This window comes from Epinephelus fuscoguttatus, linkage group LG23 (genome assembly GCF_011397635.1).
Source record: "Epinephelus fuscoguttatus linkage group LG23, E.fuscoguttatus.final_Chr_v1".
In the NCBI taxonomy this organism is placed as follows: domain Eukaryota; kingdom Metazoa; phylum Chordata; class Actinopteri; order Perciformes; family Serranidae; genus Epinephelus; species Epinephelus fuscoguttatus.
The window spans coordinates 23,209,211-23,224,120 of record NC_064774.1 but is presented as its reverse complement, the minus strand read 5'-3'; the positions used below and the strand labels follow the sequence as shown (position 1 = coordinate 23,224,120).

Genomic DNA, 14,910 nt, shown 5'->3' with positions numbered 1-14,910 from the left:
ACTCCAAGAGCAGGCTTTTCAGGTTACAGTCATGTCTGGGGTTAAAACACAAATGGAGCAAACAATGTTTTATAAGATAGTGATTCTTTTTTTACTGCTTTATACTCTATTGTTATTACAGCTTATAATTTCCACTCAGTTGTTTCTGGAAAGACCTAATGTGACTATTTTATTAGGATATATTATCATTTGTGCACGCAGGGATGTCAGTACCTTTAGTTTTGTGCGCACTCTTGCAGAGGAATCCCTGTAGGTGCGGTGACATTACCGGATCAGCTTTGTAAAAATGTTAGTCACTTTTGGGGGAGGGAGCTAGAAACGATCAGGGACGTCGACTCAGTGAATTTCGAGGTGCTGCAAAGTCCCATCTGCTTCCACAAGATCAAACCTAAGACATGACTGATGATGGGCATTTATGATGTGACAAATTATTAGATGGAACTCACCAAGAAAGCACATTGATCCTGGGGGTCCGTATATATTCCTGACATTTTACAAGTTTGAGGATGGAAAAAAGTACAATACCAGATTTGCACTAATTTAGTTAAGCGATTTGGGGCCGTGCGCGCTGCAAAAAAAATGCTCATTGACTTCCGTTTTTTAAAAATAAAGAACATTTTACAACAAAGCTGAGCTCCTGCATTTGAGTTTTAACTTAAATCAGGATTCCTTAAGAATTTATTTGAAAAAATATGTGAGTTTATCATTTTAAATTAATTGTAAGCATAGGCGTAGAATTTAGGGGGGATACAGGGGGACATATCCCCTCAATATTTCATGCAATAAGAACATGAAAGCATTAAATGACTTATTTTGACAAAGTTAAAGACATTGACACCATAAACTGATGCAACAAAAGGCACAAATTGGTGTAATAAAGTCACCAGATACACACCAATTAAGTGTCTGATGCGTAAAATTTGCATGTGGAGTACCCCCAACGTCTCACTGTGTCCCCCTGAATGTTGAAAGGAAACCTACCCGTCATTTTTAAGGCTACTTCTTTATTGAAATTCCCAAAATGAGACACACACACCCACAAGCTTAATCTGTTGCTTTCTTTATGAATATATACATGCAATACTGTGTGAACATGTGTGTAGATATAGATAGATAAAGCCATAATGTGGTTTGGAGATTGACACTTTTTGCAGTGCACGGAGAGGATTTTACTATGTGCGCAGCCAGACCCCGCCTGCTCACCGCGCGTCACTGGCGAGTAGTGTGGACTCGGAGTCACTCCCCTGCCTACTTTTAATAGCTTTGTCATGTGATGGAAAGCAGTTGTAAGACAGGTGCCCTCGGTTCATTCTCGGCGAGGGGCAGCAGTTGCCTGTGTGAGAGCGAGTGGGAAGCGTGTGTGGATTTCTTTTTTACTTGATTTTCTTTCTTTTTTCTTTTTTTTTTCCTTTTTTCTTTTTTTTTTTTTCTCTCTCGGACGTCATTCAGTGGCTGGATGGCGTGGGACAGGTGTAACCAGGACTCGGTGTGGAGAGAATTAGAGGTGAGCGCATCTAAAAATCCGACTTCTTTCATCTCTCTAGCCCTCTGGACTTTCTTTTTTCCCTGGACCGATGGACAACACTGACTATCCGAGACAGTGATTTCTCTCTTCTCCTCCTCTGCTCCTGCTCCTGCAGCTGCTGGTGGTGGTGCTGGCGGTGGCATGCCGGTGGTGTAGTGCGCGTCTGGACACAGTTGAGGATGCGGGGGAATATACAACACGGGAATATATGACAAGTGGAGGGAATGTGCGGAATCTCCCTTTTCACCTCAGTTAAAGATGTAGTTGTAATGCGTGCACAGGCTCGGGACTATCGCTCTCCTCATAGGATCTCTGCTCAGTCGGAGCGAGTGCTTGCAAGCTTGCGGATCTCCTCCCAGCCGCGGACTGTACGCGCTCCGGTGCCGAGAAGCTTTTTCATGCCGAAATGACTGAAATGTCTCAAAGTCAGGTATCTCGCTGACGCATGAAATCCACTGACGATAACAATCCCTTTGATGTGCTGTGTCAGGATAGGGCATGTTATTTTTTCAAAGGCAAGAGCAAAGGTTGTCCACACTGAGGACTATCTGGCATTGCGCAGGAGCATCATAACGGTACCGGGCACGTCTGTATGCCAACATCCCGGCCGGTGGAGCGTTGCACTGGCTGGAGAGCAACATCCAGCCAGACTTGATCATTTAATGTTTGTGCGTATTTGATTTTATCTCATGCGTATTTTTAATCTCTATATCCAAGCAAACAGCTCCCATTCGCTCCCGTCGTTCTTTTAATCTTATCTTACCTTTTCCTGCGTTATGATAAAAGTGCATACAGATAATAAGGCACATCAAAAGGATACTTAGTCGTCCCTTTTTTTCCTAATTTACCGAGTCCATCCAGCTTGTTGTGGGCATTCACCTGGCTGTACTTACTGGTGTGCATACAGGATGCTTCTCTGTAACTAAACGATGCGGTCTGGCTGCATATGTGTGGTCATCTAGGCTGCGTGATGAGAATATGAGAACTAAGACTGCCTTCGTTTGATAAAAGTAAAGGATGTGTTGTTTCATGTAAGGGATTGCTTTTCAGATGCGCTCCTTTGCACTTTAATCACCGGAGCATGCACGCACCCTGTCACTTTCCCCAGGTAGGCTTCAGGAGAGAGTCTTTACCGTCAAGCAAACAAAACGCACGCGTATTCTCGAAGGTTTTTTTGTCTTACGTCATGAAATGTAACGCATGTAGACTCGAGAAAGAACCCGTGCTCTTTCTGTGAGAGAACTGTCATCCAGGATGTCAGTACTTCCTCTAATAATCTTCCCCTAGCAGGTGCTTTTATGTGCGATGCGTGCGTAAATCAGCGGAGCGCCGTGGTGCGCCCTGATTGTCTGTCTGGCGGCGCTATTTCATTAGTCCACCAAGAAGTCCATAAGATAATTGGGCACAGGACGTCCAGCCTCTGAATATCCTCACATCTTTGCCACCGTTTTTTTTCCATTCCGTGCCTTGTCACGCTGGATCATCACAGGGGAAGCCTAAGACGCAGTGAATCTGTCCCCTTCGCTGTTGCGGTTGCAACACAACGGATTTGTCTCATCATAGTCTAAGTCATCGTGTATTCGCGTTGGTGCGAATCCGACGACAGATGAACTGTGACACCGGTGTCTGGGCGGTTTTTCCTACTTGGCACAGCATCCGTCTCCAAGCTTTGCCTGAGCCGAACCCGTCTCTCATCCCTCCTCAGTCTGCGGGCCAAATACCTCCTGGCTTCGCCCGAGGATATCTATTTTATATCTGTCTTAAGGCCATGCTGTAGCATTCATACAATGGCTGACGTGTTGTCAACAAAATTAGGAGTGTGTATCCTATTAGGCAGGAGCCATGGAGCTGTTTTGTCAGGGTTGGATTTGCATGTGCACAGGCACGGAGTGTAAACACGCCAAGGCTCTGCTGTGTTTTACCTTTTTAATGATCACTGACTCCAGATTTCAAAGTTTGCTGCTGTTTCAGCTGTTGGAATATCATCCATAATGATGTGTCTTATTCTCTGCAACATCAACAAATAGGGATTGTACGAAATGACAAATATCTGTCATTCTAAATGATCTTGCAAAATCAGCTAAGCCCCATAAACTTGTCGCCTCCTCTCTCACGTCTGCTAAAGCACCTTCTCACACCACCAAAAGCCCTGTTTATTTCCAGTCCAGGGCCCCTCACTTGCAGCCAGAACAGAGCTGTGTGATGATTAGTGTGGGGAGGAAGCAGGAACAGCTGCTACATACAGTACACATTGGCTAGATTACATAAAAGTGGCTGGTGAATAACAAAATGTCAACAGGCAGCGTTTAGTAGCACGGAGGCCAGCACCAATGGCAGCGCTCGGGGAGTGGTGGTGGGAGGGCACGGCGTTCTGCACGGTCGGGCAGAGCAGAGACAGGTTGCAGGTTTGCATGTCGTGCAAAACGAGCTGACCTGCAGAACTGTTCTGATCACAATCAATCGAGTCATAGTCAGAAGAGTAATAAAGTGAAAGTGGCAGACGTTGTCCAAATTATCAGGGATTTTGGACTTTAGTTGTCATTTGGATGAGAGGCTTAGGCTTTGTGTGTTATACAATGTATGGATTTCCTTTGTTTCGGACTCAACAGCAGGTTTTCAGAAGACTTTTGACTCCTGTCCAGATTTGGATTCCCCCATTGTTTTCAAACTTGGCACAAAGAATTCAGTGTCTGATTTGCATATGAAAGAGATCATCTTACTATGCTTGTTTTCTTTTTTCCTCTCCAGTGTGCTGCCTTGGTTGGTGAAGACCAGCCCCTCTGCCCAGACCTCCCTGAACTTGACCTCTCAGAGCTGGATGTCAGTGACTTAGATGCAGACAGCTTCCTGGGTGGCCTCAAATGGTACAGTGACCAATCAGAGATTATTTCCACCCAGTATGGCAACGATGCATCCAGTCTTTTTGAGGTAAGTCAAGCTCACGTAGTTTTCCTTTACATGTATGCATGCATTGTCTTCATTCATATGTATATATATTATAACATGACAAGCATTATGCTGCTATGGAACATCTTTGCACCCACACTGATTCCATTATATGCTCTCCCAGGGGTCAGGCGTGAGCTGGGCTAATAACATGCCCTAGCAAACACCACGCGCTTGAATGTGAGCCAGACAAAATGTACAACTCTTTCCAGTTTACAAACATGCTTTTACATTGCTCCGAAGTACAAAAGGGGAGATAACGTGAAGAACGATAAGCCCGGGAGGACCTTTGTCCCCTTGCTTGCATCCTGGCTGCGACTGTAGGCTCCCTTATCAAAACTTTGAGCATTTATTTCAGCCCAGAGTCGGTAATGCGGCAGACATCTGAAGAAACGCTCTGGTAGTAAACTCGTGGACACGGCGGCTGTGTTGCAAAACGCTTCTCAAAGGTTGGGGTGTAAAACTTTAATCTCTGCTTCCCCTCCTCTCTCCCTCTCCTTTTCTTTCTCTCTGTCTCCTCCTATCCCTCTCTTTCCATCCGACTCTTCTCTTTCTGTCCTCACCCGGTGACAAACGAAGTCCACAGAGGGTGATGATCAGGCCAGGGCCATAAAGCCATCGGTCTTGGGACTGAGTTCCAGTCCCCAGTTCATTATAAGCCTTTATCAGTGCCAGAGATAGACAAGAAAGACTGAGATTGGATGCTTTAGCCTCGCCTCGGGAGGAAAAACCCTGTGTGAGAAGCGTGTGTGTGCCTGTGGCCCTGTCATGTGGTCACGTTTTCAGGGGGCTCTGTTTTGTGTTTTGTGTGTGTGCGTGCCTCCTCAGTGGTCTTGCAGGCAACAGTTGATAACAGGCTAAATTCTTTCCACGTTTGACCTCCTCCCTAGCACCGCCACCTTTTCAGAGTCTCTTTATATCACCACACATTCTACCTCTGTGGACCACCCCAACACACACACACACACACACACACGCACACACATGCACACACATGCACAGAGGAAGGGGTGCCTTAAGTACTAGCTGGTGTGACCGTGGCTCCTCTGTCGTCTGAGAGTGATATGGCTTACAGCCACTGAGTGGCTCTGGGGATGGATAAAAATACCAATGAGAGTGTGTGCATGTGCTTGTGTGTGTGTGTCATTTTAAAACACAATGGAACTTAGCACCCACTGAGGACCCTGATGAGGGAACTAGCTCTGAGCAAGAAGCTGTGTGTTACTTCCAATGTGAGAAAGAGCTTGTATTAGTGTGTCTGCAAGGGCGCATGCTCGTGCACACCGGCGCACGTGTTTGCATCCACACCAATACTGTAAATTGCAGTAAGTGGGTGATGTTTTCACACACTGAGCAAGCCAGCAGCTATTGTGTTATGCTGAGGATATGGAAAGGCTTCTAATCAAGCAGTGCAAACTGGGGTTTCAAAGCGAGTAATGCATTTCCCTGACCAGGGTTTTTTTTTTTTCCATCTTTGGAAAGTTTCAAGTCACCATATGAAGTGCTCAGTTCATCATACGGCAGGACCCAGCTAATCCTACTTAATCTGACAGGGGAAAGTTTGCCGCTCGGCAAGGATCAGAAAGCTGGGGCTGCAGCTGTACTTCCTGCGCCCCCCCTGATTGGCCTCTACACAGGGCAGAGAAGCATCCAATCAAAAGTTTAACATTAGAGAACATGTTAATCACCAGCCTGATTTAAATCCCGCATGTGTATTCATTGTTTTCTTGCATTTTCCCCTCTTTCATGCATATATACATCCACTTAACAAATCAGCGCATGTGTGTGTGTTTTAAGAAAAAGCAGGTAGCAGCTGATCAAGGCTGCCCTGAGTAACATGTGTAACAGCTGGGTGCAGCTGTCACGCTGAGGCCCCTCTTTTAAAAGTCCCCATCAAACAACATGCTCTGGAAGTTTGAGCCACCTTCATTAGTTCAAGTAAGTCAACTGCTGAAATGATTTGCAGCTCAGACAGAAAGACAAACACCTACTGCTTTTCTTGGACCAGGCTTTTTCTTCAGGTTCCATGTGACAGACAGCAGCAAATGAGGGAACAGAGTTTGACTCGGTTATGCAGTAAAGTCGGGACTGGGAACAGCGCTGTCACATTAAACAAAGTCTTATGTGATGATTAAGGGAAAAATACAAATTGCTTACACCCTGTATAAGCAGTGTTAAGTAGTGTGTGTATGGATGCAAATGAGCCCATGTTCCTGTCTGAGTATGTGTGTGTGTGTGTTCTGTTCCGTAAGCAACATACGGTCTTAGATCACAAGCTGTCCCCTGGCTGGCCTTTTGCTCCGTTCCCTGCCACTGTCCCAACTGTCCCTGACACGAAATGTGAAGAATGATACACCTCAACCCCCACCGCCACCCGCCTCTTGTAACACACACACACACACACACACACAGACACACATAACAGCCATCGCTCCTGGCACAGTGTGTTTGACACCTCTTCAAAACGGGCCGACCGTGAAAGTCCACAGTCTATTTTGGGCTGCAGTTGTTAAGGGGTGGTTACTCCAATAAGTTCCCAATGTACTGCCAAAGATAATAGCATAGAAGCGTGACGCAAAGTCTTTTTAACCGCAGGACCCCAGTCAGATTTCATGTCAAGCTGCGACTGTTTGATGGATGGAAACGTGTCTCATTGGGTTTAGCTTTATCGGATTCCAACATGGACGTCCCGGTGGCGGTCGCGCTGGGATCGCCACATCACACAGACAAATGTGTCTACGTGAATATGCAAGAAAATTGGCACCGAGTTTACCTCCTGACATGTTATCGCCGCTGTACCTGTCCTGTTGTGAGATACGCTGATGATAGATGGACAGGTGGGACAAAGGGACAAGGGCAGATAAAGAAAAGCGAAACAAAGGGAGGCGCAGGGATAGACAGAAAAGGCCAACAGATGACAAGACAGACAGACAGACAAGGGGACAGATGGGTAGTGAAAGAGACAAATGTAGAGAGCAGGAGAAGCTTGGACTTGTGCCAGCCCAAATCAAAGCCCACGGATTGGAAGTAAAAGGTTGTGGGCTTTGCAGGTAGTAAAATAAGATGCCAAGGCTTAAAGCATTACTCAGATATTGCATAGGGACTTGCTGCGAGTGAGCACACGTGAGCATACATATGTGGGCCGTGTCGGTCATGCAGAGTCTTTATATTCCTCCAACGGGATGTGGTTACGATGGCATCAGACTTTGTGAGGCATTATGCCGCTTTGTCGTGCTTGTTTGAGCATTTTCGGACAGATGCTCAGGCGCTTATTTTTAAGCAAAGGCAGATTAGATTGATTGGGTCATCTTTAGCAGGCTTTGATAAAAACATGCTGCGATGAAATGTTTTCCTCAGGGCGGCCCTTCCTTCCCCGTGTAAGCGCAGATTAGCTCACACACTTGTTGGGCGCTCCCGTGAGCTGAAACAGGAGTGCACACAAAGTCATGGACCCTTTGAGAGGAATTGTCACGCCCACACACACACAAACACACACACACACACAGCAGAGACCCTTATTGTCCCTGTTCCTACTCCCTGCTGAATGCCGCTTGCGTTTAGTTTGCAAATTTATGCTGACATTTGAGAGTACACCACCCGCACCAGTTCACCGCTCCAGCAAAGGGTGTATGAATTATCATATTCCACTGTATAATATGATTTTCTCAAGTGAGTCTTATTAGAATACACCATACTTTCCTCATCTCGACTTCCCTTCAGTTTTTCCTGTGCTGATACATTGTTTGCACTGTCTGATGGAAGGAATCCTCCATCACTGTCGAAACTGAAGGCGAGCCGGGCTTTCACACCCGCGGCTATGCTGTTTCAAGATACACAAATGAGAGAGGGAGCGCAGACAAGTAGGCGCAAACGTATAGTAGAGAGATGCAGACTTGGGCTGTCCAAGCCTGTGTCATCTCGGAGCGTCTGTCAGATCCACTCCGCAACAAGAGCTCTCAACCCGCCGCCCTGCAACACTGTGGGCTTTGCTCTCTGCCATCCTGTCTCTCTCTCCCTCCCCCTTTCCTCCCTCTGTCTTTTTTGCTCCCAAGGCAAGGCATTTGTTCCTGGCTGATGGGAAGTTGAAGCTGCAGCGGCTAAACAAATATATTCTGGCCTCCAACAATCGCTTCTGGAGAGAGGCTGCAAGGAGGAAGGGGAGCGAGGCGGGGAAAAATAAAGGGATAGTGAGCAGGGTGGTGGCCAAAAAAAAAAAAAAGTCCCCTCGGGGTATGTTTTGAAAAAGAGCAAGGGAACATCCTTTGGTCTGGTGGTGGCTGCTTGGCTGCATGTCTAGCTCTCACCCCCTCTCCCTCACACTCTCTCACACACACACTCATCCCACGCTCCCAGTGGGCCCGCTGCTGCTGATTGAGGCATGGTTTGGTGTTCGTGCCCCAGCTGATCCCCTGCCCCCAGTGGATACCCATCTCTCTCATCACACTGGAGCCACCGGTGTGTACGTGTGCATGTGCGTGTGTGTCTTTTTTTTGTAATTGAGACACCCTATACAAAGATCAGATAGTGGTCTTTTCTGGCTAGACACAACACTATCATTGCTTTCTGTTTCGTGTGTTCGCGCGTGTGTGTATTGGGTGGGAATGACTATTTTTAGTACCTGGGGTAATCTCCACTAAGAGCCTTTCAGGGCTGTTTCACTTAAACCTGGCCAAAACACTAAGCCAATAATCCACCGCCCCCCCACCCCCATACTCTCTCACACACACACACACACACACACACACACACAGCAACATGTTGCAATGATGCCATGTGATAAGACCAACCTTCCCTGTATTATTTAGTAGCGTACACTTTGGAGTGGGAGAAAGGTATAAACAGTGGATTCCTAGAATGCTTTCATACTCGCGACAGAGGAAGCGCAAGATGGTGTTTGCATAGAGATGAAATGAACTGATCAAAGAGTGACAGGGAGAAGGGTGCAAAGGACAGAGTGAAAGTGATAGCCGGTAGTGAGAAAACAGCACCAAGAACAGACGAAAAGGGGAAACCTCGACAGAGAGAGAGGGAAGCGGATGGAGAGGGGCCTTCAATCAGTGAGTGCTGTGATTCATGGTGAAGCGCTATCAGTCTTGGGCGATACGCTGCTTCCCCTCTCCAGGAAAGGCCAATCGATCCCAGGTGTGTGTATGTGTGTGTTTGTGTATGTACTCCGTGCCAACATGCCCAGCAGTGGCAGGAGCCTCCGCCAGCCCTTCTGCTCTGGTAGTTTGCCATATTCTGTCAATTTCTGTGTGTTTGTGTCAAAGCTTCCAAAGAACTTTGTTGATTCTGAACAATAATTAATAATTTAGAGGACAAATGGTGGTCTGTTAGCAGTTAATTAAAAAATACAAATAATGAAGTTATGGGATGAACTGGCAGGCATTAAAGAGTGACCAATGAGTGATACCAGACTGAAAAGAGGTGTTACACTGCTCTTTCTGGTCAGAGGTGCGGCATCTTCGACTTTTGGCAGTTAAAGGGACAGTTCACAATACATCATTTTCCTCATACCTGTAGAGCTATTCATCAATCAAGATTGTTTGGTCGTGAGTTGCAGAGTGTTGGAGATATTAACTGTAGAAATGTCCGCCTTCTCTTGAATGAAATAGCACAAGATGGCACTCAAAGCGCCAAAAAATACATTTGAAAAATCATGACCCAGTTGCTTAAGATAATCCACACACCTTGTTGTGGGCATTTACATGTAGGAACTATTTCCTTCCTACCAAACTACATTCGCCAACCGTATCACCGCACAGACGGAAGCGTGCATCTACTGCTAGCTCACACTTCAGCTGAGGATGATGACATGAATGTTCACACCTCGCTCTGTCATGAGCATCCATGAGTAAATGCTTGCTTCCTTCTGCCCAGGTCGGCAGGTGTAGTTCGGTAGAAAGAAAATAGTCCCGACATGAAACTGCTCACAACAAGGTCTGTGGATTATCTTGAGTAACTGGGTCATGATTTCTGGAAAGAGACATTGCTGTTGAGTTTTTCAAATGTATTTTTTTTGGCATTTTGAGCACCACAAGTGCCATCTAGTTCCATTATATTCAAGTGACAACAGACATCTCAACGGCCGATACCTCCAACACTCGGCAGCTCATGCCCAGAATAATCCAAAGTGATGAATTGCACCACAGGTAAGTGGAAGAATATGTATTTCTGACATTGGCACGGACTGCCTCTTTAAGTGCGGTCAGAGGTGAGCGCTGCTGGAGCTGTAGCCTCATCCAGCAGTGATGTCATTGAGCACACCTGCACATGACTGCAGCAAGGTGAGAAGTTAAACAGCTATAGGTCAGCAAAAACAAGATCAGCCGGTGTGAACTTGCTCGTCCAATTAGCTCTGATTAGCCTTGTGCCATAGCAGATACCATGTTAGTCCAGCACAGTCAAGTTGAGAGAGCAGAGTTATGATGTTGCTCTTGGATTATCGTCAGGGAAAAGCATTCAGCCAGTACGAGTACAGTTTGTGTTATAATTCAGGCAATCTGATTTTAATACATCCTTGGCTGCAGTCTTGTACTGTACATGTGGAGGACTAGTTTCCCTGGTTGAGAGTCTATTTTTAAGAGCTTTGTCGCCCATGCAGAAAAAAACCCTCCCCATTCTAACTAAGCTTTATGATGTGCACTGCATGCTTATAGCTCCAGCTTATTTCCCCCCTGAAGCATTTAAGTCTGCACAGGCCTCAAATAGTTCAAGAGGCTCTCCGAGGCTCTGCTGATGCATGAGTGACTGGATGCTTGGATGACTCACTTGCTGCCCAATCAGTAGCTCCTGAGCCTAAACTGAAGGCAGAAGCTTTTGCAGACGTTTGGTCACTGCAGATATAAAACACGCCTTCCACTGCGCTTTTTGTAAAACAAAAACGTACATGAATATATTATTTGGTGTTCGGAAGGACTAGTGGAAAAGTCCATCTCAAGAAAATGGATGTTATAGATGGGTATGGACATGGGTTGGGGCTCAGAAAAGATTGGGGTTTATCCCTAGGGCTAATTGACTCTTGCAAGTACTTGTAGAGTATCAAGTATTTGCTATAAACATGAATATTTGGCACAAGCACAGCCATAGCAAGCATGTTTTTTATCAGGTGTTGTGAAATATGTGTATTGTGAAATTGTGAAGTGGTGTATCCGGGATAAATCTGCTGCATTTATCCACCATGACAGTGCTGTTGACCTCAGGAAGTCAACAGCTCTAAAATTGTCTGCTTGTTAATCAGCTCTTTCCAGAAGACCATTTTCAGGCTATACTGTGGCCAGCCAAACCTCTTTTCATATGGCTGTGGGCTGTGTTGTATAATAACTTGATGGGCAGATTGGGAAGGGATTTCGAGTGTTGGACGCTTGTCATCAAGTGGTCAGTGACCATTGATCATTCTGCATTTGGCAGACGTTTCGCAGTCGAGTAGTGTGTGCAGGTGTGGCAGCCGCGCTCGGCTAAATGTAAGCAGTGAAAGGCGAGCCTATCCAAACTAAAGGCAACATGATCAGTATTCCACAGAGAATAGATCCTAGATTAAGATGAAATACATTCCATGTTGATGCTACAAAGAGAGACTCTGAGAGCTTTCATGCCCCCCTCCAATCATTTCTCATAGTACCCCTGCCTTACGTCAATGACTTGGGATTGTATCGATTTAAGTGCACGATTTCTTTGATGTGTTTTCATTTCTTTACTTGTAGAGATAGGTGCATCCCCACATCGTTACCACTCACACTACATGCAACGGCTTGTGAAGTCCTCCGTGTTTGACCACTGCTACCACACGTGCAGCCCATACACATATGGCACTTGAAAGTGTGTGAGAAAAAAAAAGAACCTGCTCAGATAACATGCTCACAAAGTCACTCAGGGATAAGAGGCATACACACTGCAGTGGCAGCCTCCTACCTGGATCCAGGAGCGAAAAGGCACTCGCTCACGCACACAGAAGTCAAGGTAAAAGATAATGCGTTTATTTAGTAATCAGCAAATAGCTTTTATGCAGTGGGTAAGTGGTGAAGCCTGTGAGGCCTTGATAAGATCGTTTGCTTTCAGGCGTTTCCCTGTCGCACCACATATGGCATTGAGTGCAAATTGAATAGGGTGACCTTTTTTGCCGCAGAATCAAATTGACTGCATTTCCCCCAAAAGATTCTGCCATTTCAATTACCATAAATTTGTGATATTGCGTCCCCCTGTCATATGCGCAAACACATGCACGCAAAGATGTACAATAGGACAATGACACAGGAAACGCAGCTTTTGTTTGAAACGCCGTAGACCACTATATCTTGTCCACTGTACCCCGGCTCTCCTTTGCGCTGGCATCTTTCCGAGGAAGACATTACTGTGACAAATGAAACGCCGCAAACCCTCGACGGGCTTGGCAGGGCCTGAAAGGTCAGGAGCTGCATTTGTGTGCAGGTGTGCGCATGTGTGTGCATGTGAGTGGGGTGGAGTGTAAAGGTGGTGTCAGCAGTGGATAATAACACTGAGTCCTCGGTGCGAAAAACAAGAAGTTCTGGTCTGTTCTGCTCCCCTCGCAAATCTATGTAAATGTCAAAACCAAAGTGACCAGCCTTCTGTGTCTGTGTGTGTGTGTGTGTGTGTGTGTGTGTGTAATTGTTTTATGGACAGCTACGCTTGACTGCTGATGGCAGACTTACAGTCCAGCCAGGAAATGTGGCATTGTCCATTTAGCAAGATGGACATTGGAAACAGCCTCTGTGCTCCTTTTTTTCCTGCCTCCCCCCTGCACTCGCTCTGTCCCCCCTCCCTGTGTTCCTCCGGCACATTATCAACAGTGTAACAGTATGTTCAAAGGCCCCCTTGCTTAGTGGTGCACATTCAGAGCTGCCGACTTAAGCAAATAGCTATTTGCATGCCATTAGGCGAAAAAAGCAGAGGGAAGCACCATTCTTCATCCCATCTCAGCATCTAGCTGAATATTCCTTATTCGCGGTTCCAAATCTCAGTTTTTCTCCCCCTCCTGCTGTGACCGTCAAAGCGAGTCAGAGTCAGAGCAATCACAGCAATCAGGGTTTCCTCATGCCAGGCCGATTGGAAAGTCGCTGCCAAAACAAAAGAGTGAGTGTCCAATCATTATGATGGTGTGTGATTCTGTGGTGTTAGCAAACGCTTGCTTGGACCATCTGTTGGACGGCTGTAGAAGGAAAACAACAGCAGCTTGGGGCAGGGCTGTAGATGGGGAGGCTCCACCAGGACACACCGAAGCCCCTTGTGATCCTATCGGTTGTTTGGATAGCTGTGTGAGAGCACAAGTGTGCATGCATTTTATGCCGTGTTTGGATTGAAATACAAGGAGGATGTTTCACACGTTGTCTATCCAGCTGTTTGACCGCTGGGGTCCACTGCAGATCTTTCTGGTTGTGGAAAAGGTGCACAACTAAATTATTTTTGACCCAAAGTTAGACGGGGCCTGGTGTGTCTGAAGGCGTGTGACAGCCTCATCTGATCTCGGCAGACGTGTGACAGAGTTCAGGTTGTTAGTTTTAGCAACAGCAGCAGCAGCAGCAGCAGCAAGGTTACCGGTCAAAGATATATTTTTTTTCCACAGAGAACTAGAAAGAACAGCGCTGCTAACATCCCTTGGGTAGGTGTCTCAATCGGATCTGGCCTGTGTCAGGATGTGTAACAACAGTTCTCTTTCTCTCTTTGGCTCGCTCTCTCACACACACAGAGATATCTCCTCTTCTCACTTTCTCTTTCCCTCTCTCTTTCCCCCATCAGCTCATCTGATAGTGCTCTAACAGTCTCAAATGGTTCCCAGGAGATGCATCAGCTCTGCACGCACACACACACACACCCTGGTCCTCATTGATGGGTCGAACTGTTTCTGCACTGATGTATAACTCACGTAGCCTTCCAAACCAAGACAGACATCTGGCATGTAAACAGTCAGCTTCGGCAGCAGCGCTCCTTCTTCATTCAGGGAGCTGCCATTTTTGTTTCAACAGAGGCAGAGAAATAGTGGATTCTTGCCAGGGCGGAGGGATTATCGCAAGACCAGTTGTGGCATTATAGCTAAGTAGGATGGAGAATCCTAAAATCAGCTGCCTGGTGCTTGGGCTGGACAATCTTGTCTGCATTTAGAGGGTGCAAGATTTAGCAATTTGTACCACAAACCGTCACGATAAGCCAGAATATATACTGAACTCAGTGTGGTGATAATAGAGGAGAGACAGAGGGGCCTGTGTCCAGAACATGTAGGCCGCCGATATCTAGTCCATAGTATCATTTGCCTGGGAAATTGTTTCAAAATAACAAGATGCTCTATTGACTCTGCAGTCACTTGGAAAACAACAGGAGCCGTCAGTTCGCTGCTACGTATTACTGAGCCAATCACGGCCCTGACCACAATGGAGGTTTAACACTTAGTTTTATGATTTGGAACATCGTCACACTGTTTCACCACT

The 14,910-nt window shown here is 46.3% G+C and overlaps 1 protein-coding gene across 11 annotated transcripts in view; it reads left to right on the top strand.

Moving 5' to 3' along the window:
• ppargc1a (peroxisome proliferator-activated receptor gamma, coactivator 1 alpha) overlaps nt 1-14,910 on the top strand; it is a 305,150-nt gene that overhangs the window by 266,203 nt on the left and 24,037 nt on the right. For 6 of the 11 annotated variants that reach the window (XM_049567891.1, XM_049567890.1, XM_049567889.1 and 3 more), the window contains exon 2: nt 4,274-4,453. In XM_049567891.1, the coding sequence (XP_049423848.1) occupies nt 4,274-4,453 (180 nt within the window). Of the gene's footprint in view, nt 1-1,276; nt 1,505-1,554; nt 1,956-4,273; nt 4,454-14,910 lie in introns of those variants that run through there. The other 5 variants (XM_049567899.1, XM_049567893.1, XM_049567898.1 and 2 more) reach the window with 2 other exon arrangements.